Genomic DNA, 22,075 nt, shown 5'->3' with positions numbered 1-22,075 from the left:
TTCTCACTGTCAGAGTAAAGGGTAAATGATTTCGCTGGCAATTCAAGGCCCCATGTCCCTTCTGCTTCATTTCATTTCATTCCTCAAACTGACTGATGCTTCCTGTGGCACCGAGGAGGGGCCTCGGAGATAAGTCATATCCTGGCCCCCCACCTTGAGGCCTCATCATCTCTAGGCTAGGCTTTCGGCTGATTCTCTCACCTCCCTCCCTTTGCTCCTACTGTTCCCTCCGCTGAAGTTCTTCCCCTTCTTTCATCACTGCCATTCCATTCCCCTTACTTCACCAGCTCAGACGCGAGCCCCTCCCTGGAGGCGCCTGGGTACCTCTCCTTCCCCGGGGCTCCCAGCCCTGCTTCTGGATCTAGATTCCAGTCTGGCCACGTGCGGGTCTCACCCGCCAGCCTGGCAGCTCCTCAGGCAGCCTGGGCCCACCCCGACTCTGGGGCCCTGTGCCAGCCGGGGCAAGGGAAGTGGAAGAAGATTCACAGGCCGGGATTTCTGGCAGGGGAGCCCAGCACCCAGAGTGATCCACCACGGCAGTTCCTTTCTCCACCCCAAATTCCAAGCCTCTTGGGGCCCAGCTTTGCACTTGTTGCGGAGGAGATGACAAGGGAAATTTCCAGTTCCAGGAATCAGTGGAATTTAAAAATGAAACAATAGAAATTCCAGAAATGGGAAAAGTTCTGACCAGTTTTGGAATTAGAAAGCCTTTTCAATGACTCATATCAGAAGTTATAAAGAAAAAGAAACAGAAATGGCTCTTAAGCTTTTGAAGAAATGTTCAGTCTCATTTATAAGAAGGTAATTGCAAATTTAAAATACATTAAGAGGGAAGCAGACTTGGTCCCGTGGTTAGGGCATCCGTCTACCACATGGGAGGTCCGTGGTTCAAACCCTGGGCCTCCTTGACCCATGTGGAGCTGGCCCACGTGCAGTGCTGATGCGCGCAAGGAGTGCCCTGCCACGCAGGGGTGTCCCCTGCATAGGGGAGCCCCACACGCAAGGAATGCGCCCCATAAGGAGAGCCACCCAGCGCGAAAGAAAGTACAGCCTGCCCAGGAATGGTGCCGCACACACAGAGAGCTGACACAAGATGACGCAACAAAAAGAAACACAGATTCCTGTGCCGCTGACAACAACAGAAGCGGACAAAGAAGACGCAGCAAATAGACACAGAGAACAGACAACTGGGGGGGGGGGGAGGGTAGAGAAATAAAAAAATAAAAAATAAATAAATTATAATTTTAAAAATCTATAAAATAAAATACATTAAGAGTCTAAGCATTTGATCATGTTTTTGTTTGTTTGTGTCTTGGTTTGCCAAAGGGCTGCCAATGTAAAGTACCAGAAATATGTTGGCTTTTATACTGGGGATTTTTTATTAGGGAAAACTCATAGTTCCAAGGCTGTGAAATGTCCAAATCAAGGCACCATCAGAGATGCTTTCTCACCAAAGTCAGCTGCTGGTGATCCTGGCGTCCTGCCACTCGCCGAAGCGAGGTGTGGGCAACCATTGCTCAGCCCCGGCCTTCCTCTTCCCTCGGGGCTCACCATCTCCTGGAGCTCAGCTGTGGGCCGTCAGGCACAGGGCAGGGCTGGTCTCCTCAGCCTGGAGCTGCTGTGTGTGCCCAGCCCTCGGGGACCTCTCCCGGTGCCCCTGTGTTCTACTGATTTCAGACTCTGGGAACTTTCCCAGCCTTTCAGGCTTCTCTGTTTTCCTGCAGTCCTCTCTCTCCCTCATGGCAGGATCAAAATGGTGACTTCCTTTCTATGTGACTCTCTCTGTGTCTCAGTTTATATCAGACCCAGCAAGAGAGCTGAGACCCAACCTAGCTCATGCCTCACTGAGTTCAATCAAAAGCCCTAAACTGCTCTTAGCAAGTAATGTAATCCAAGGTCCTTTCATTAATTTAATGCAATCAAAGGGCCTAATACCCACAGAAATGGGTTATGTTCAAAAACATAATCTCTTTTTGGGATTCACCAAATTCAAACCATCACATTTTATCCTCCCCTCCCCTCCCTTCCCCTCCCCTTCCCTTCCCTTCCGTGAAACCACAGGGAGGCAGGCACTCTCATCATTACTGGGGAAGAGGGACTACTTCAGCACAAAATATGTATATAAATTACAGTGTACCTGTTATGCAGAATGCTAAGATCGCCCTCAATGATCCCTTTGCTATCTCCTGCCCTTGCCTATGGGTGGAACTATGAATATGATGAAATATCACTCTTGATTACATTCCATTATATGGCAAAGGGATTTTGCAGATATAAGTGGGGTCCCAAACTGATTAACCTTAAGATAGGGAGATTATCCTGCTATGGTTGGACCTACTTTTTTTTTAGCCTTTTTTTTTAAATTTATTTTTATCCACTCACCCCCAAGATGGCTCCCTCATCTATCTTGTCTGCTCGTCTTCTTTAGGAGGCACTGGGAATGAACCTGGTACTTCCCATGTGGGAGGCAAGTGCCCAACTGCTCAAGCCACATCCGCTCCCTTGGGTGAACCTTTTGAAAGCAGAGTTTTCTCTGGCTGGTTGCAAAAGAGGAAGCCAGAGATTTGAAGCGCTGGAAGGGTTTGCCATGCCACTTCCAGCCTGAAGCTAGGGGGATCCAGAGGACAAGGAGTGGGGCATCCTCAGGAGCTGCGAGCACCCCCCCACGCCCGCCCCCAAACCCCAGCCGATAGCCAGCAAGAAAGCAGCGCCCTCAGTCCTACAACCACAAAGAGCCAACTTTTGCCAATAAGAAGAATGAGCTCTGAAGCAGGTTTTCCCCAGAGAACTGAGCTTTTGCCGGACCTTGATTTCAGCTGCATGATGCCCTGAGCAGAGAACCAGTGATACCATGCCAGAATTCTGACCTGTGGGCAGAAATAGGTGTTGTTTGAAGTCATTAATTTTGTGGAATTTGTTAACAGCAGTAAAAAACTAATAACATACTTTTCAATGCAGCAATCCACTTTTGGGAATTTACCCTATAAATACACCTACAGGGAAGTGGATGTGGCTTAGGCATCTGGGCTCCTACATACCACATGGGAGGTCATCAGTTCAGATTCTCATGCCTCCTAAAGAAGACAGTGAGCTGGTACAATGGGCAGGCATGGCAAACTGACACAACAAGAGATATAAGAAGAAAAAACATAATGAGAGACACAACAAAGCAGGGAGCAGAGGTTCCCAGTGCCTCCTAAAGAAGACAGCAAGCTGACGTGATGGGCAGGCATGGCAAGCTGATGCAACAAGCTGACACAACAAGAGACACAGGGAGGAAAAACATAATGAGAAATGCAACAAAGGCAGGGAGCAGAGGTGGCTCAAATGATTAGGCATCTCCCTCCCACATCAGAGGTCCTGGGTTCAGATCCTGATGCCTCCCAAAGTATCAAGGCAGATGAACAGACACAGCAAGTGGAAAACAACAAGAGAATGGGACGAAATAAATAAATAAAATAAATCTTAAAAAAAATACATTATAAAAATAAATAAATATACTTACACATATATGAAACAATATAGGTACAAGATTATTTATGGGAAACGGACTTTGGCCCAGCAGTTAGGGCGTCCGTCTACCATATGGGAGGTCCGCGGTTCAAACCCCGGGCCTCCTTGACCCATGTGGAGCTGGCCCATGCGCAGTGCTGATGCGCGCAAGGAGTGCCGTGCCACGCAAGGGTGTCCCCCGCGTGGGGGAGCCCCACGCGCAAGGAGTGTGCCCGTGAGGAAAGCTGCCCAGCGTGAAAAGAAAGTGCAGCCTGCCCAGGAATGGCACCGCCCACACTTCCCGTTCCGCTGACGACAACAGAAGTGGACAAAGAAACAAGACGCAGCAAACAGACACCAAGAACAGACAACCAGGGGAGGGGGGGAAGTTAAAATAAATAAATAAATCTTAAAAAAAAAAAAAAAGATTATTTATTGCAGCATTGTTCGTGATTTTAAAAAAACCCAGCCCAAAATCAAACAGTAGAAACAACTCAAATATCTGTCAATGGGAAATGGATTAAATAAATTATTTCAACCTATACAATACTATTTAGTGATATTAAAAAATGAGGAAGTTCTCTATTTATGGATAGGGAAATATTTCAAAGATGTGTGACTAGTGAATAGAGATCCAGCACAAGGTATGTAGTTCACTGCCTTTTAGGTAAGAGTTTATAGTCATTTTCATATTTGCATAAAGAAACTCTGAAATAAAAAAAAAAAGAAACTCTGGGAGAATACATAAGATCCTAATAAAAAGGATGATGCATGGGGGATGAGGAAGAGGAGGCAAAAGAAGGCAAATGGGGCACAGGGGTGAAAGCAAGACTTTATATTTATATATCTATTTATAGCCATGAAGAAGTATTAATTAATGAAAAATCAAATAAAAACGATACCTTAAAAACGCCTCCGTGGGGCGCTGCCCCCCAGGCCTGGGCCGTCTCCCTTGCCTTGGCCCCCCAGGCAGGTTCTGGGGCGCGTGGGAAGGCTTGACTCTGATGGGCACCCTCGTTCCCCCTTTGGCCCTGGGGAACGAGAGTCAAGGATTCAAATCTGGGCCCTGCCCTGCTTAGCTGTGCCTGGGCCAGCCATGTCTCTGGGACTCAGTTTCCCCACCTGTGAAGTGGGGTGCTACCTCCCAGGGCCGTTGACTGAGCTAAGCCGTGTCAAGGCCAGCCCACAGGGTCTAGGCCCTCGCCTGGCTGGGAGGTGGAGAGGCTGTCGAGCACAGGCTGGAAGGGTCGTAGGTGACAACTCTGTTCCCTCCCACTGACGCTGTGGGGGGGCCGGCTCCCCACACCCCCCTGTGCCTGTGCTGCTGCAGTCTGAGGTGAGAAGGCTGGACTCAGGGGTCTCTGATTTATGAGTGTCATGTCCTCGGTGACCCGCTGGTGAGGCCCAGAGAGGGTGGTGACAGCCCTGACCCCACCAGGCCTGCCGGCCGCTCCCGGCCCCCGGCTGCTGCTCGGTGTCCAAGCAGCCATGTGGCCACACGGGAGACGCTCCTTATCTTTGGGTCCTGGAGCAGCAGCAGAAAGGGTGTTCCCCGAGCCCCACCCTGTTGCTTCCCTGGGTCCCTCCCCACCAGCAAGAGGCAGAGGGTGAAAGTGCAGCACTGATGGTCCTGACCGGGGGCATCCACCTCCGCCTCCCGTCTTGGGGGTGGGGTCTAGCCAATGAGGTGCAGGGGCTTCCTGGGAGCCAGGGCACTTGTGACCACAGAGCAGGCGGGCCCAGCGCAACCTCTAGCTTCCAGCCCCTCACCCACAGCTCGCGGCCTCCCCTCACCCCGCTGCTCAGTTACTGCCGTGAGGCAGTCGCTTCTCCCTGCCAGAGAGCAGGGGGCCTCGGGTTCTGACAACTGCCCAGGTCTCCAGGGGCTGCCTCTGCCCCTGACCCTGGGTTCATGAGCTTCCTGGATCCGGGACCAGTCTATCCCATCCCTTGTTTGATTAGGGTGAGGCTCGTTTGATATTAAGCTTTGACCTGACATATGTCACTTGAGTGATTCCTGGAGAAGTTGACTGCTGCCTTCCGTGTCTGTGGCGGGCGTGGACGTGGGTGGTCCTGTGCCCCCACGGTACTGCTCACTCGTGGGAGCTGCCTGCGGCTGTTACGGTTCAAGCTCAAGTACCAAGGGAATCGAGAGAGACCCCTCACATGTGCCAGCGCTGAGGAGTCCAAACCAACTTTTGGCAGATTTAATCTGGTTTTAGTGTAGGTGGCCCCAAGGGGTTTGAGCCGATTTTCTGGCTTTGACTCTTTCAGCCCCCTTTATATTCATTTCAGTGGAACTACTTGGTTCAAACTGAGCTCCACTTGAGCTTTGTCGTGTCTGTTTTGATTTGGGTTAGTTCTACAACAGCAGACACTTGTGATGGTCAGAATGGTCGATTCCAAATGTTTTACATGTATTAATTCATCTCATCTTCAAACAACCCAGCAGGTAAGGACTAGTATAAGTGTCCTCATTTTTACACATAGACACACTGAGGCACAGAGAGCTTAAGAAACCTGCCCCAGGTTACAAGGTTACTAAACGGTGGAACCAGGATCTGAGCTACTCCATTTGGCCACTAAGTCGATGCCCTTAGCCTCAATATTATGGTCTGTCACTGCAGAGTGAGTTCGTTTGAGCCACTTCAAGATCACTCGTTATCACCTGAGCCGGTTTGTCCAGCTTTTGCAGGTACGGGCTGCCTTGAGCTGGCTCCATCTCCGGACAGCCTCCCACAGTCGACAGGCAGCCCTCGGGCCTCGTGGGTCCTTGCGCCGAGGGACTCTAAATACACCACGGTACCACCCCCAGAGACCCTGCTCTTCAGAGTGCGTCTTCCTGATGTCTGGGATTCACCCGACCACTGGGGTTTTTTTTTTACACATTTTTAAAAATTAAAGTTAATAGATCACACAGAATGTTACATTAAAAAACATAAGAGGTTCCCATATAATCCACTCCCCACCCCCCACCCCATTATTTTTGTAAATTGTATTTTTTGACGATACATGCACCACAAAAAAAAATGTTACATTAAAAAACATAAGAGGTTTCCGTATACCCTCCACCCCCCACACTCCTCCAACACCAACAACTTCCCACATCATTGTGGCACACTTATCGCACTCAGCAAACACATTTTGGAGCATGGCTGTACCACATGGATAATAGTTTACCCTGTAGTTCACACTTTCCCCCAGTACATTCAGTGGGTTATGGCAAGATATTTAAAGTCCAGCATCTGACCCTGCGATATCATTTAGGACAACTCAAGTTCCCCAAAATGCCCCCACATCTCATCTCTTCTTCCCTCTCCCTGCCCTCAGCAACTACCATGGCCACTGTCTCCACATCAGTGCTACAATTTCTTCTATTACTAGTCACAATAGTTTTATAAGAGGATATCTGTAAGTCCACTCTAATCTATATTTTATTCCTCCATTCTGTGGACCCTGGGATGGTGATGTCCACTCCTTCTCTAGATCAAGAGGGGGCTTAGATTCCACACAGATAATGGATGCAATTCCTCTGCTTGCAGTTGTAGGCACTCTTGATTCCCTGGTGTGGTGGTTGACCATCTTCACCTCCCTGTTAGCTGACCTAGGCAAGTCCAATGAACCAGAGAGTAGGAGTCACAACTCTGCTGAGGCTCAGGGCCCAGCCGGCACATGGGCCGTCCAGAGATCCAAGACCCCTGAGTATGCACCTCCCTAGTACCAACCACAGGTTCAGCAAAAGTGACAGAAGAGGCATGCGCAGGAAGGTCACACCCGAGTCCAGCTCTATCACACTCAAGAGCACAAATACCAAAGTAGGGCCCATTGACATGGCACAGAACTCCAAATCCATGTGCCATGACCATATACCCTGTGGGTCTCCGTAGCCTTCAGGAGAACCAGTACCTGGGATTGTATCTACTTTGGTGTTTCTGCTGAGACATGTGTAAGTGCACCCCCTCTGATGACCTCCCGACTCTTTTTTATCGCTTTCTGCTAATGGAGCAAAAGGTGAATGTGGAAAGCGTGCTTGCAGCCGTGGAGGGGCCAGCTCTGACAGGGAGAGACTGGTGATTGGGAGGGAGGGTCTTACCAAGGAACAAAACCCTCAGTGAGGCAAGCAGGGAGGGAATTCAGAGCACAGGAAGTGGAGTTGGCCTGTGGTAGGAGCCAGAACTCTCACTGGAGAAGGAAGAAGAGGAAATGGGTTTGTGGACTTTGTCATAGGAAGATGGAGGAGCCTCCTTCTGATGGTTTCTATTTTTTCCAGTGAGCAAATAACAGTCAAAATGAGGTGGACAGAGGACAGAGGACGGAGGACGGAGGATGGACGACGGAGGAGTAGATGTGACATTGCCATGGGCCCTCTCTTTGGTCCTCGGCCCTCTTTCCGGGTCTGAGCTGGAAACTGGTGTAGGTCAGTCCTGCGCATGTGACTGGTCGACTGGTCAAAGCAGTCCCAGAGCTGGCCGAGACCCAGGAGGGAGGAGCAAAGGGTTTGTGGCTAGAGACCCAGGAGCCTTCCTGGATTTCTCCAATCTCTCACCCTTCTCATCTAGGGCTTCAGCAAGTCCCACCAATTCCACCACCAGAATGTGTCTCAAATAGGTCCACCTCTCTTGATTTCCACTGCTGCCACCTGATTTCCAGCCTCAACATGTCTAACCTGAATTTATAGCGTCACCACGGATCTGGCCTCTCGCATCCTCTTCTATTCCGTGATAATCCGTTCTCTACAGAGCAGCCGGGGTGGGGCTTGAACAGAAAGATCGGATTGCATCACTCGCACTTTTAAATGTTTTTGGTTGTCTAGAAGATAGTCCAGGCTTCTTACTAGGGCCCTGCCTGATTGGGCCCCAGTCCTGCTCCCAACCTCATCTTGCTCCTCTGCCCCACTTGCTTGCTCAGTGTAGCCCCACCACTCTACTTCTCAAACAGACTGAGCTGTGCTGGCCTTGGGGCCTTTGCCCATGCTGGTCTGGTTTTCTGGAACACAGGAACACCCTTCCCCAGGCTCTTGGAAGAGCAGCTACCGCTCATCCTTCAGATCTCAGCACCAAGTCACCACTTATCTGAGACCTCTCTGACATCATTCCAGCTTCCTATGCCCGGTGCATATCTCCATAACCCTTCACATTTTGCAATGGTTTCTTGCTTATTTATTTGTCTATCATCCCACTAGGTTGCAAACATCATGACAGCAGGGTCTGCATCTGTTTTGCTCAACACTGAACATTTGGCACATAGCACAGAGTCTGGCACATAGTAAATGCTCAACAAATATTTCTCAAATGAATGAGGAAGTCGCAAGTACAGCATGCCACAAACAGTGCAGTGCACTTCCACACTGCCCAGGTTATCAGCTGCCACAAGCACCAGCAGGCTACGGCCAGCACAATGTTCAATCTGTCACACAGCCCTGCAGGCTGCATGGGGCACTTTTTCCAACAGACCAGACATATCCTAACATGGCCCAATATGCTACGGCATTAGGCCTGGCCTGGATCCCAGACTCAGTCCCCAGTGCCACTGCCCCAAGCTCTGTTCATGTCCAGCTGACTACCGGGAGCCACGAGAGACCCCTGGCCTCAATAAGGAATTGATTAGGGTGCTTTCTGGGACCCAAACATCTGAGCCCCTGGGTCCCAGGCAGTGGGTCCCTGCTAGGGCCCTGGGTGGAAGAGTCTGTGTGCCCAAGTCTCTGCCCCAAGAAAACACAATGGGTCTTTGTCTTCCCAGAAGGTCCTATTTAGCCTCCAGAGGAGAATGGTCCATTCTGAGGAAGAGCAGCTGCAAGGGTTGGGGGACTCTGGACCCTGGAGAGAGGGGAGGAGCATGCTCTTGCTGTGTGGCCCGAAGCATGCTACTGGCTCTCTCTGGCTTTGCCTTCCCTGCAGAAAGAAGAGAGCACCAGAGGGCTTCTAGAGAGCACCTGGGCACAGATGGTAGCCAAGACGCAGAGAGGGGCGGCAGCCACCCAGGGTCACGGGGGAGGGAGGACAGGTTCTCCGCAGACCCAGGGCGCCTGCTTCCAGGAAAGCCGGGACCTGAGGGGAAGTCCTGCCGGGTATCTCCTCACCTGTCTCCCTGCCCCAGGCCCTTGGACAATGTCCCACTCTGGACAAGAATAAGACACAGAATGAGTCACCAGGAAGGCGGGGTCATGGAAAAGGAAAGTGAGGTATCCTGCCCCTGTCTTCCTCTCCTCCTTGGCCAAGGAACCCAATGAGTCACACGATTCCACTGCGGCAGGCACAGTGCCAAGCTCAGCTACCACGAGGGACCCAAGAGCCACACACTTGGCTCCTGTGTTCCTGCCCCTTTGCACAGATAGACAAACCACAGGCACGAGTAGACAGACGCATAGCAGACAGGCAGACACAGACACACAAGGACAGCCACACAGATACACACACAGACCTACAAGCCGACGAGCACACGGTACAGGCAAAACAGTACACAGACAGGGAAACAGACCCATAACCAACACAAGGACAAACATCCAGACAGACTCGCATAACACAGGCACCCAGACAGGTCAGTGGAAAGAGAGACACACGCAGACACACCACACACAAGCAGAAACACTACACAAATACAGGCATCCAGATACACACACACACACACACACACTCAGACCCCAACGTCAACACGGGCACACGGGGGAGTTTCGGGAAGCAGACGGGCCAGACGGTCCTGGGCCAGTCCCCAGCCCCAGAGCCACACTGCAACTGGTGCACGAAGGTGGGCTCCTTCCGAGGGCAGCTTCCATCTCTGACCCTGAGGATACAAATTTTCCCAAATACTGAGGGGCCCCCCCTTGCACCAAGATGAATGGAGATTAGACATGAAAAGGGACTTCCAACCAGGAGGGAGTTGAGACCTGTAAGAATAACTGGGGGTTGGCAGGGGAAGAGTGGAGCTTTGATGGGTAGGGAGCCTGTGTTCCACTCCCGAGCCTCAGTTTCCCATATAGGCAGTCAGGGGGACTACAGCCAGCTCCCCGGGCATGTTGGGGCCAAGGCTGGAGCCCCGGGATTCCCCCTCCCTCTTCCGCCCCTCCTCTCCACTCCCGCCCAGTTCCTGCGGCAGGGGGTAACCCAGCCATAGATGCCCATTGTCCACTCCTCCTCCCCTCCCCTGGGCTGGCCAGCTGAGGGGGCTCCCAGCTGGGGGAGGGCTGCAGGAAGAGCCAGCAGAGGGCTAAGGGAATCCCCGCTGCCTTCCCTCCTGGGGCGGCACAGGAGGCACAGGCTGGGGCAGGGGATTCGTCCAGTGGAATCTCACTCTGCCTTCCTGCTGTTAAGAGCCGCTTGGTCTGAGCCCAACAGGGAGAGGGAATTGCGCAATAGGAGGTAAAAGGTGACAGGGGCCCAGCAGGACAGAAGCCCCATTGTTAGGCACCCAGGCCAGCCCGGGCAAAGGAAGGGTTTACGCCTGGGGCAGGAAAGGGGGGTCTGCAGGGGGCGCCAGCTGGCAGGGCTTTTGTGTTGCACCCTCAGAGCAGTCAGGTGCCAAGCAGGGTACCCTCAGGGCTGACGCAGGGGGCGGCGCTTGGCCAGGTGTCCAGCTGGACTGCTCCCTGGAGACCGGCCGCCACACGGGAGGCAGCCCACTGCCCCCCCCCCCACGCCCTCCCCTGCCAGGGGATGAGCTGCCGGGCATCTGCAGAGTCTTAAACCGTCCGCCTCCGGATTCCAGTCATTCTTGGGCACTGGCGTGGGTTGAGGGGGCAGGAGGGGCTTTGGGATTTTTCCCTCATCCTTTATTTTCCAGCCTGGACCTCCTAGACTTAGGTCCAGAACTTGGAGCCTGGCCCACCCGGGACTCCCCTTCTCTGTGCCAGTCCCTCAGTCCCGTGGTGTAGCCCACTGGTGTCAGACAACGAGCCTTCCTGATTTAAGGAAGACCCTGCGAGGACAATCACGCCCTCGTCGCACCCACCCCCGTCCCCCAAGTCCCAGCTGCTGAGTTAGGGGCCGCTGCTCCAGGTGCGAACAGGCCGGGCCCTCCCCCTCGCAGCCGGGGGCGGGGCGACGGGCGGGGCAGGATGGAAAGCGTCCCGCCCCGGGCTCCGCACTTGACTTGGAGTGTCCCCCGGAGCGGCTGACAGCAGGCACTCGGCAGCCTGGGCCCAGCCCACACCCCAGGTAGGGGCCGCTCTCCTGTGCCGAGGGGAGAGGATGTGCGTGGAGGGGGACTGAGCGGGCGAGGGGGCAGGCAGAGGGACAGAGAAAGAGGGCAGAGAGGGACAGCGGAGGGGGAGGGACCCAGAGAGGGGCCGAGGAGAGGACAGGAAAGACAGAGGGGGGAGCGCGAGGACACACAGTCAAGGACCGGAGCCAGGGATCGAGGCTGACAGAGGGACAGAGGGACCCAGGACCAGAGAGAAGACCTGGGGTCCAAAGGATGGGTTGGTGCTGGGTTGGGGGCACCAAGAATGCCCAAACCCTCATCTCCTTGTCCTTAAGAGCCCTAGGCAGGTCAGGGAAGGGCTTCATTTCTGTCCCGGTCCCTAGCCCCCCAGCCCCCAGCCCCTCCCCTCCCCCCAGGCAGGACACGTCGTCGACTGTGGCACCTCTGCCCGTGTCCTGCTCAGGGACTCAGGAATCAGGGTCTCCGACCCTGCTGAACCCCCTCGGCCTCACAGCCCCAGGAAGCTGGGGGACTGTGCCCAGGGAGTTTCTGCTGCTCACCACCTCTGACCCCTGACCTCTGCCCTCCCTGGGCCCAGGAGGCACCATGTGGCGATGTCCACTGGGGCTGCTGCTGCTGCTGCTGGCCGGCGAGGTGGCTCTGGGTGCGCGGCGGGGTCGTGGGCGCCGGGAGCTCGCGCCAGGCCTGCACCTGCGGGGCATCCGGGACGCGGGCGGCCAGTACTGCCAGCAGCGAGACCTGTGCTGCCGTGGCCGCAGCGACGACTGCAGCTTGCCCTACCTGGGTGTCATCTGTTACTGTGACCTCTTCTGCAACCGCACCGTCTCCGACTGCTGCCCTGACTTCTGGGACTTCTGCCTCGGCGTGCCACCCCCTTTTCCCCCCATCCAAGGTGGGCACCAGGATGGCCAGGAGGGTGGGTTGCTTTGTCAACCCCAGACTCAGCCAGGCTCAGGAGCAAGGCTGAGGTGTTATTTCCAGGCGAGACCTTGTAGAGTCCAGGATAGAGACCCTATCCCACTCCCTGCCCTCCTGGGAAGTCCCCACTCTGGTCTAACTTGAATCTATCCAGGTAGACGGGGAGAGAAAGATCCTTGGTCAGTGGAATTCTAAGACTGCTTGGGGGAAGGGCGGTCTCCCGTCCTCTCTCCCAGTCTGGTCTCGATTCTGGACGTAGAAGGTGCTGCCTCCACCTACTGACTCACCCATGAGCACACATGGCTGCCCAGGGTCATCTTAGCCATTCCTTTGCCCTTGCTCAGGATTCTGAGCAGCTGGGCTGCTGCTGGTGACCTGGGAGGCGGGCCACGTCACTCGCACCACCATTTGCATGCACCTGTCCTGTCCAGTAGGAAAATCTCTTGCTGTCCACTTTCCTTGGGCCTTTGGGCTGGGAGACTGCACACGTGGGTTGTCATTCCAAAGTGCTGGGTTCTCTTGGGGTGGGTCACTTACCTTCTCTGAGCCTCTGCTTCCCCATATCCCTCACCTCCCCATTCCCAAGCCCCAACTCATTTAAATGGCAACGGTTGCCAAGGGTATTGTGGCTGGCACCCCGGCGAAACGAGGAATCCAAGGTGGAGTCAGTGACGACCTTCCCAAACAGCAGTTGATGTGCGACCTGCAGGAGACGGCTTGAGCTCTAGTGTGGTTTTAGTGTCAGTGAGGGCTAGTGGGATCAGCGGAGGTGGGGTGAAGGGGTGAGTGACTGAGGTGACCTTGGGGGATTCGGGGTGCCTGCCCCTCTGAGGACCTGGCCATCTCAGCCCGTCGCCTCTGGCTCTGGCCCCAGTTCTTTTCTCCTCTTCCCTCCCCCCAGGATGCATGCACGGGGGTCGTGTCTACCCAGTCTTGGGAACCTACTGGGACAACTGTAACCGCTGGTGAGTGTTTGGGGCCTGGAGGTGGCTAGCTGTGGGACTTGCTGTCAACAGATTTAGTTCAAATCCTATGTCTGCTACTTGCTTGTGGGGGGGGCAAGTCCTTTTACTGCTCGTGCCTCAGTTTCCTCACTGATCTGTAACGTGGGGATGTTAACGTGGACCGTGTCAACTTATACAGCCACATTCCCCAGGACTGGCCAGCCCTGGATGCCTGACCCCAGGTGCCACGCCTGAGCTGGGAGGCGTCCCCTGCCCCTCCCAAGCATTTTGCTGTCATGGAAGAGTCTGAGAAGGGGGCACCAGGAAGGAAACCTCTGGCTGCAGCATCCGCTGCCCTGGGCCGGATGAGGGTCAGGGATAGCTGAGCTGGCGGCTGGCCTGCCGGCAACAAGCAGGGCCTTCCCTGGAAGCCGCCCCCCACCCCGCCTGCCCCCCTCATTCCCGGCAGGAGGAGGAAGGGGCCATGATGCCCCTCCTCTAACCTGAGCCTGAGATGGGAAATGGGAAGGGTTGAGGAGGAAGTCTAATGGGAATAACAGGGACCCTGTGACTCAGGGAGCAGCGCTGAACCCAGCCCACCCCATTCCCTCTTTGCCTGAGACTGAGAGGCCCCAGGGAAAAGGAAACTTGCTGGAATGGAATGTACATAAGCTGTTTCCATTGCCTCACTGGGGTGAAGGGTGCCTGGGTCACAGCGAGAGGAGGGACGCGTGCGGCTCAGCGTGTGCCTGGTTGAAAGTGTGTGTTTGTGTGCAGCAGTGTGTGTATGCACTGTGTGTGCCTGTTCAGAAAGGTGGAGGAGGTCTCTGGACACGGAGGGGTTAACGCCGGCTTCCACTCAGGTCCCTGGGGCCTGGGCTCCCGGCCCCTCTGGAATGCTGAGACCTACTGTCACCAGCCCTGTCTAGGCCTGCTTGGGCAGCCCCGGGGATGGAGGAGGAGGTGGCAGGAAGGTCGGTCTGTGCAGCCGGCTGGGCTCCCTGTTGTTTAGCCCCGAGTGGGGAGGGGGCTGGGGGCCCTCGAAGGTGCGGGCCCTGGAGGTGGGCCTCCAGAGGAGCGCTGCCCAGGGCGCGGAGGAGGAGGGGAAGGCCGGGAGAGCCGGCCCGCCGGCCGGAGAGCCCAGCCATACTGGGCCTGGTTCCCCTGGAGGCTCCTTAAAAGGCCATGGCGGAGGTGGGAGCCCGGGCGGGCCTGCGAGGCGGCGACTCAGCACCATGTCAGAGCAGAGTCATGAACTCGAGCAGAGTCATGAACTCGTAAAGGCATGCTAGGATCCTTAGACTGCAGCGCTTCAGGCGACACCTAGCTACTGAAGACCTACTGTGTGCTGGGGACTGCAGCCAGACCACGACAGACCCATCCTGGTCCTCCTGAAGATTCTAGTCTAATGAGGAAGGATGTGGAGAAATAACTACACACACAAATAGATACAAAAGCACAACTCTGCACTGGTGTTATATGGGAAACAAGAGCATAATGCGAGGACCCTAGTCTAGGGCGGGGAGGGAGCCAGGGAAGGTGCTACCACCAGGGAGCTGAAGAGGCAGAGTGGTGGGGAAAGCAGGCAAAAGGTTGGGGCGTCCGAGCCCCACGGGGCCTAGAGCGGGGCCTGGACAACATCCCCTGGGCCTCAGCAGCCGGGCCTGGGCGACGTCCCCTGGGCCTGGGCGACGTCCCCTGGGCCTGGGCGACGTCCCCTGGTCTCGGCAGCTGGGCCCAGGATTCTGGATTTCGTTCTAAGTGCCGTGGAAAGCCTCAGAGAGCACCCGAGCTGATTTACACTCTTCCACCAGCTCTCTGGGTTCAGGGTTGGGAATGGACCTCTGGGAGTCTAGGAGGGACCAGAGGAAGGGAGGGGAGGCCATCGTCATGGTCCAAGAAGAGGGGATGGGACGCAGGGTAGGACGGTGGCAGTGGAGGGGCGAGAGGTGGACAGATGAGGAGGGGGCTCCACAGACCACCCAGAGTTTGGTTTGGACAACGGGTGGGTGAGGTGCCTTTTTCTCCATTCTCCATTCTGACTTGAGGATTTGGGGGTAGGAGCAGGTATGGGGGAAAGCAGCTTTGGCCATTTTGAGGTGGCGATGCCTGTTACACATCCAGAGGAGATGACGAGAGCCAGCCGGACGGAATCTGAACCTTCAGAGACGGGGGTCTGGGGTTCGTGCGAGGAGAACAGTAGAAGTAGATGGCAGTGAAGCACTTACAGCGAGTCAGGCCCTGCACAAATGTCTGATGAGCCGCGTCTCTTTCATGTCCTGGAAAGTGGGGCTATCGTTATCCTCATTTGACAGACGAGAATACTGAGGCAGAGAGAGTTTAATGAACTCGCTTAACTTGGAAATTAGGACTGGAACCCGATTTGAATGCCAGCACCCAAGCACCCAGTCACTCTACTACAATGCCTCATTCATTCACTCAACAGATATTTCTTGGGTGCCTACCATGTGCTAGGTTTTGTTTTCCCAGGCACTTAAGATACAAAAAAAAAATACCTGCCCTCAAGGAATTTAGAATCTATAGGTAAGTAGGTAAAACAAAATAAATAACAATATAAATATGTCAGATAGGTTTTTCTTCTTAGGCCTCCTAAGGAGAAAAAAATTCAAAACAGGGAAGGGAGATAGGAAGTGGGGGTGGATTGGGTTGAAATTTAAGATAGGGTGGCCAGGGCAGGTGTCTCTGAGAAAATGACATTTGAATCAAGACGTGGAGTGAGTAAGAAAGGAGCCATGGGGTGTGGAAAGAGCAGCTCCAAGGCCGGGAGGCGGGAGCTCGGCCGGTGTGTTACAGCAGCAGGCTGGCAGGGCTGCAGCTGTGAAAGCAGGGGAGGCGGAGGGGCTGCAAAGAGGGCATGGAGATGGAGGGGATGAGGGCAGATCACGCCGCATCTGGTGGTCACGGTAAAGACTTGGGCATCTGCGATGTGAAGCCAAAGGCGGGTTGTGGGCAGAGGAATAACGAGGTAGGACTTAAGTTTATCAAGATCAGTCTGGCAGCGGTGTTAAAAATGTACCGGAGGGGTAGGGTAGAAGCAGAGAGAGCAGTGAGGAGGCTCACAGCAGCCGTGGGGGGAAAGGTGGGCCGAGGGGCTGCAGTGGGGCAAGCCAGGAGACTGGGTTTGGATCTGGGTTCGTTTCTAAGGTTGCGCCAACAGGAGGATGAGCGGGTGAGAGAGGAGAGTCAAGGGTGGCACGCTGGTCTTCATCCTGAGCGCCAGGCAGTAGCCCTTTTCTGAGATGGGGAGCACTGTGGGAGGAGCAGGCTTGGGAGCGGTGTGGATCAGGAATTCCGTTTGGGCTGCATGATAAGCGAAGTCTGACCCGTTGTTGGCCACGCCAGGGGCAATGTTGAGTGGCAGGGAGATCCTTGAATTTGGAGTTCAGGGAACAGTCCAGAGAATTGTCAACACTCAATTACCATTAACAGCCATGGGGCCGGATGGGATCCTCTAGGGCAGGGGTTCTTGACTTTTTTGTTCCACGGACCCCTTTGCCAGTCAGGTGAAATGAATAGACTGTAATTTATTTATAGCATACACCCATAAGTGAAGGAAATGCTAGATTTCAGTCAGAGAAAATAAAGGCAATAAGTTGATTTTCCCCCCATCAATTCAAGCTCACGGACCCCCTGGTTAAGAACCCCTGATCTAGGGCTTCTCTCGTAGCTGCTGGCACAGAACCCCAGGCTAAGCTGGCCTTTGGGGCCTCATGCCTTCAGAGGGTCCGCTAAGCCCCTCCCCCTTACCTCTTCCCTCCTCTCTCTGCAGCACCTGCCAGGAGATTGGGCAGTGGGAGTGTGACCAGGAGCCATGCCTGGTGGACAGAGACATGATCAACGCCATCAACCAGGGCAACTATGGGTGAGAAGGCCCCGGAAAGGCCCCCAGTGTGCACTAGAGGAATGCACCCTGCACAAGAGGAATGCACCCTGCACAAGTGCATCCACACACACACTCTGCCCAAGACACACGTCCTGGCACACAAGCACCCCCATCTCAGATTTTACTCGGTGTACGCTCAGCCCATATGCGTCTCTCCCACTCGCGTGCACACGCCTCCAGGAGCCCCCAGCCCTGCCAGGTCCGTGAGCCGCTTCCATCCCCTCTCCCTCAGCTGGCAGGCTGGGAACCACAGCGCCTTCTGGGGCATGACCCTGGATGAGGGCATTCGATACCGCCTGGGCACCATCCGGCCACCTTCCTCCGTCATGAACATGAACGAGATTCACGTGAGTCTGTCCTTGCCCACAAGCCTGCTGTCTCCCCATGGCCTAGGATCCCGGGACTCTCGCACCCTGTGCCTTGCCCCTCCAAGGGCCTGGGCCTGTCCCCTCCAATGGGCTCTGCGTCCCCAGGCACTCCCCTTCTCTGGGTCTTCCCCAGGGGACCTGAGCCTCAGGTTCTGAGTTTGGTGGCCTCCACATCAGCCACTCCCTGGCCTCCGGAGCCTGGGAAAAATGCTGTTGGTTCCAGTCTGCCTGGGTCAGGGTTCAAGGGGCCAAGAGGTCACCTTGATATTTTGGGAAGGGAAGGACAGACACTCCTCCAGCCCTGGCCAGAGAGCAGCAGTTCTCCAGAACAAGTGCTGACTCAGGAGAACCCCAGGGGAGGAGGGGGCTCCTCTCTTCCCACCAGCGGATCCCTCGGGGGGAGAAGCAAGACCCAGAGCTGAACCACCTGATGTGGGGAGGGAGAGCATGGGCAGGATGGGCCCAGGCCCAGGCCGCAGGAGCTCCTGCCCATCGGTGGCAGGCAGGGAGGAGGCAGGGGCTGCCGGAGCAGGCCTTCCTGCAGAGGAGCCTCAGCCAAGGCTGGGGTGGCCCGGCCCTGCCGCTGCCCTCACTCCCCTGGGCCGCTGGTTATTTTCTGCCTGCTGCTGTTTGCTTTGGCTGCCTGCCCAGTCATGGGACCCTGCCCCTCCCCTCCTCTTTGGGTCTCCGGCCTGCAGCCCAAGGTCCTGGAAGGAAGAAGGATGGGGCAGAGGAGGAAAGAGGCAGGGGTTGAGAATGGAAAACTAGCCGGCCCTGGTCTGTCTACTTCCCTCTTCCCAGCCTCAGTTGTCTCATCTGTAAAACAGGATCAGTCACTGCCCCACCTGGCAAGTGGGAGGCACTAAATGGTGCTTGGTTGTTCCACTCTAGTCCAAGTGGGAAGCTGCTGGAATCCCTCAGCAGCACGAGGGCTCACGATAAAACTGCAGACTGCCCTGCCTCTCTATGGCCCTCCACACCAAGAGGCCCCCAAGGGGCAGGCTGGGGCAGAGGCAGGAGGCAGACGCACAGATCTTTGCCTTGCAGACAGTGCTGGGCCCAGGGGAGGTGCTGCCCGTGGCCTTTGAGGCCTCTGAGAAGTGGCCCGACCTGACCCAAGAGCCTCTCGACCAGGGCAACTGTGCAGGCTCCTGGGCCTTCTCCACGGCGGGTATGCCCGGGGCCGGGGGCTGGCATGGTGGGAAACGAAGGCCAAGGCCCCAGCCCCCTCACAGCCCCTCTGCCTTCCCCCTCTCCCCAGCGGTGGCATCCGATCGTGTCTCAATCCATTCTCTGGGCCACATGAGGCCGGTCCTGTCGCCCCAGCACCTGCTGTCTTGTGACACCCACAACCAGCAGGGCTGTCGCGGGGGGCGTCTTGACGGCGCCTGGTGGTTCCTGCGACATCGAGGGTGAGCAGCAGGGAATGTGGACAAGGAGCGGGCATGAGGCCAGGGCCTTAGCCTTGCTGCACCATGCCCACTCGGCCTTGCCTTCTACTGCCCTCCAGGGTCGTGTCTGACCACTGCTACCCGTTCTCAGGCTATGGGCGGGACAAGGCCGGCCCTGCCCCCCGCTGCATGATGCACAGCCGGGCCATGGGTCGGGGAAAGCGCCAGGCCACTGCCCGCTGTCCCAATGGCCATGGCCACGCCAATGACATCTACCAGGTCACTCCTGCCTACCGCCTCGGCTCCAGCGTAAGTCTGCACTTGGATGAGGGGGCAGAGGCCAAAGAGTGATGGGGAGTGGCCAAAGCTAGAGCCTCGGCCCCTAATGAATTCTCTCCTACCCAACCCTTGTCCCCTGCCCTCCAGGAGGAGGAAATCATGAAAGAGCTGATGGAGAATGGCCCTGTCCAAGGTAAATGCCCCTCGCCCTGCCCCAGAATTTTGTGCGTGCTTGAGACTGGGCTCAGAAGGCACAAGTGGTCTGTGTAATGTTAAACAGTAAGGCTAGTGGGACTGGGAGTGTGTGTGTGGGGGGGGTGCGTGTCCCCTCCCCACGGGCAGCACCTGGAGGGGGAATGAAGTCTTGGTACCGAGAAGCCTGGCAAGCATCTTCAGGCTTAGGCATCAGCGCCATGTCGATGGGTGGGCTCCCACTTTGACCTCTGCCCACAGCCCTCATGGAGGTCCACGAGGACTTCTTCCTGTACCAGGGTGGCATCTACAGCCACACGCCAGTGAGCCTTGGGAGGCCGGAACCATACCGCCGGCATGGGACCCACTCGGTCAAGATCACAGGGTGAGGGGCTTGGTGGGCAGCAGGGGTGGCACTGGGGTCTCGGGAGCCTGCCTTGAATCCTTCAGTCTCTCTGCAAAGCCAGGGCTGCTCTCCCCATTTCAAAGAGGACGAAACCGAGACTCAGAAAGAAGAGGGCGCTTGCTCTGGGGCCCACTGAGAGTAGCGGCCCTTCAAAGTTTGTCTAGGCTCTGTCCTTCCTTACCCACTAGGATAGAAATAGAGACAAGACCTCAAGAGGAGCTCAACTGCTCCCCGTGACAGCACCTGCCCCAACTCTCCAACTCACTGAGTGACTGGGCAGGTCATGCCCCAGCCCCAGTTTTCCCCTCCGATACAACAGGAGATGTTAGACTAACTGATTTCAATCAATCAGTGAAAAGTACCTGGCAGTAGATGTCTGGGGCCTTCAAGGTTCCCCTATTCTCTGTCTCTTCCTTTTGGTCCCTGGCAGTCCCTAGAGGGCCAGGGCCCAAGCTCCCTCTTTTTCTGCCAACCTGACCCCACTCTCTCTCGGTGCCTTCCCCCATGCTGGGCTGGAATACACCCACTGAACAGAGGTGGACACTGGGAGGGACAGAGGGACAGACTTGCCCAGGTCTTAAGGGCGTCTCTGAGAGCAGATGGAACTAGCGCCCTTCTCCCACCTCCTGTCCCCCGTACCCCACAGGTGGGGAGAGGAGACACTGCCTGATGGAAGGACGCTCAGATACTGGGTGAGTCCCGTCACAGCGTGCCCCGCGACCGCTCTCTCCTTCCCCCTGCCCACCTCTTTCCCTCGCCCCACATCCATTCCCCACCTTACGAGCCCCCTCATCCCCAGACGGCGGCCAACTCATGGGGCCCAGACTGGGGCGAGAGGGGACACTTCCGCATTTTGCGCGGCACCAACGAGTGTGACATTGAGAGCTTCGTGCTGGGTGTCTGGGGCCGCGTAGGCATGGAGGACATGGGTCACCACTGAAGCCGCAAGCACCACGCCGGGCCGGCCCAGGGTCCCAGCTGATGGGCAGCCGGCGGGAGAGCTGCGCTCCAGCCCTGCCCGACGGAGCTGCCAGGGCAGGCGGACGCTGTGGGGCTACTCCGGGCACAGCAGGTTCCGCTGATGCAGCGCCCAGCCTGGGAGCCGTGGGCAGGCGAGGCTGGCGGAGCCCCCAGACCTCCCAGCGGGGACGGGGCAGGGCCTGGCCTGCAGAGGAGCTGGGGCCTGCAGATCCCAGACCCCAGGCACTCCCACCCAAGACCACTTAAGCCAGGACACCCCCAAGTCTCCAGCCCCACTAACCCCACCCTACCCATACTCTTATTCTCCAAAGATATTTATTTTTCTTTTCACAGTTTTTAAATAAAACCATAGTATTGAAAAACTAAGGAACTTGGAGCCTCTGGGGGTGGGAAGCCAGGCTAGAGTTGAGGTAGGCAGGTGGGAAGCCAACAGAAAGGACTGCCTGAGGTGTTGCTGGTCTGTAGGAGTGTGGACTGGCATTCTTAGCACTCCATTCAGCACCAACTGTCAGGGGCCCTGGGCACTCACCCACTTGCAGGCGGCAGGGACTGCTTGGCCTTTGGCCCCGGGAGGAGAGTGGGCCTATGGGAACCACCTTTTAGACCGAGCCAGTGCCAGTCGAGGATGGGGGGGGCAACCCACCAGTTAGCAGAACCAGCGCCAGTGCCCAGCAGGCAAGGGGGTCTCGGCCTCTGTCTCTGCAGATCAGCCTCTCAAGCCACCGAGGCGAAGAAGTCCCCTCCCCTCCCCCTGCCTCCCCAGTAGCCCAGGGCCAGCAAACAAGCCCAGGCCTCGGCCTGGCTTTCCAGGCCACCAGGATCTGCCCAGCCAGGTTCCTCTCCAGGCAACTCCGGGTCCTCGGGGCTCCGCGGAGGTGCAGGACACGCGTGGGCCACCAGGCATTGGCTGTGCCCTCTGCCCAGAGTGCCAACCACCCCACGCGCCCGTTTCAAAGCCACCTCCAGGGTTCCTCCATTCAGGCAGTATCTTCTGAGGCCACTGAGGTGCGAAGGGAGGGCCGAGCCAGGGCGAGGTGCTTCCC

General features: G+C 56.1%; 1 protein-coding gene across 2 annotated transcripts; it reads left to right on the top strand.

Annotated features, from left to right (window-relative positions):
- Positions 1 to 11,556: 11,556 nt before the first annotated feature.
- Positions 11,557 to 21,139, top strand: TINAGL1 (tubulointerstitial nephritis antigen like 1). 2 transcript variants are annotated; one of them, XM_004471313.5, is made up of 12 exons: positions 11,557 to 11,642; positions 12,227 to 12,541; positions 13,469 to 13,532; positions 17,302 to 17,394; positions 17,648 to 17,762; positions 18,831 to 18,954; positions 19,045 to 19,195; positions 19,294 to 19,483; positions 19,601 to 19,646; positions 19,907 to 20,030; positions 20,698 to 20,743; positions 20,851 to 21,139. In XM_004471313.5, the coding sequence occupies exons 2-12, from the start codon at positions 12,235 to 12,237 to the stop codon at positions 20,989 to 20,991; spliced, it is 1,401 nt and encodes a 466-aa protein (XP_004471370.1). In that variant the 5' UTR covers positions 11,557 to 11,642; positions 12,227 to 12,234; the 3' UTR covers positions 20,992 to 21,139. The 2 variants fall into 2 exon arrangements, with proteins under 2 accessions (XP_004471370.1, XP_004471371.1); XM_004471314.5 differs by lacking the exon at positions 12,227 to 12,541 and having other exon boundaries at positions 11,558 to 11,642.
- The last annotated feature ends 936 nt before the right edge of the window (positions 21,140 to 22,075 follow it).

Source organism: Dasypus novemcinctus, chromosome 9, assembly GCF_030445035.2.
Source record: "Dasypus novemcinctus isolate mDasNov1 chromosome 9, mDasNov1.1.hap2, whole genome shotgun sequence".
NCBI lineage: Eukaryota > Metazoa > Chordata > Mammalia > Cingulata > Dasypodidae > Dasypus > Dasypus novemcinctus.
Note: the sequence above shows the minus strand (reverse complement) of the source record. Positions and strands in the feature narration are given on the sequence as shown.

Bases quoted from the DNA above. Each gene is read 5' to 3' on its own strand.
- TINAGL1 (XM_004471313.5), top strand. From the start codon at position 12,235: ATGTGGCGATGTCCACTGGGGCTGCTGCTGCTGCTGCTGGCCGGCGAG. The intron at 18,955-19,044 runs GTATGCCCGGGG...CCCTCTCCCCAG, and splicing joins CTGGGCCTTCTCCACGGCGG to CGGTGGCATCCGATCGTGTC. The intron at 19,647-19,906 runs GTAAATGCCCCT...CTCTGCCCACAG, and splicing joins GGAGAATGGCCCTGTCCAAG to CCCTCATGGAGGTCCACGAG.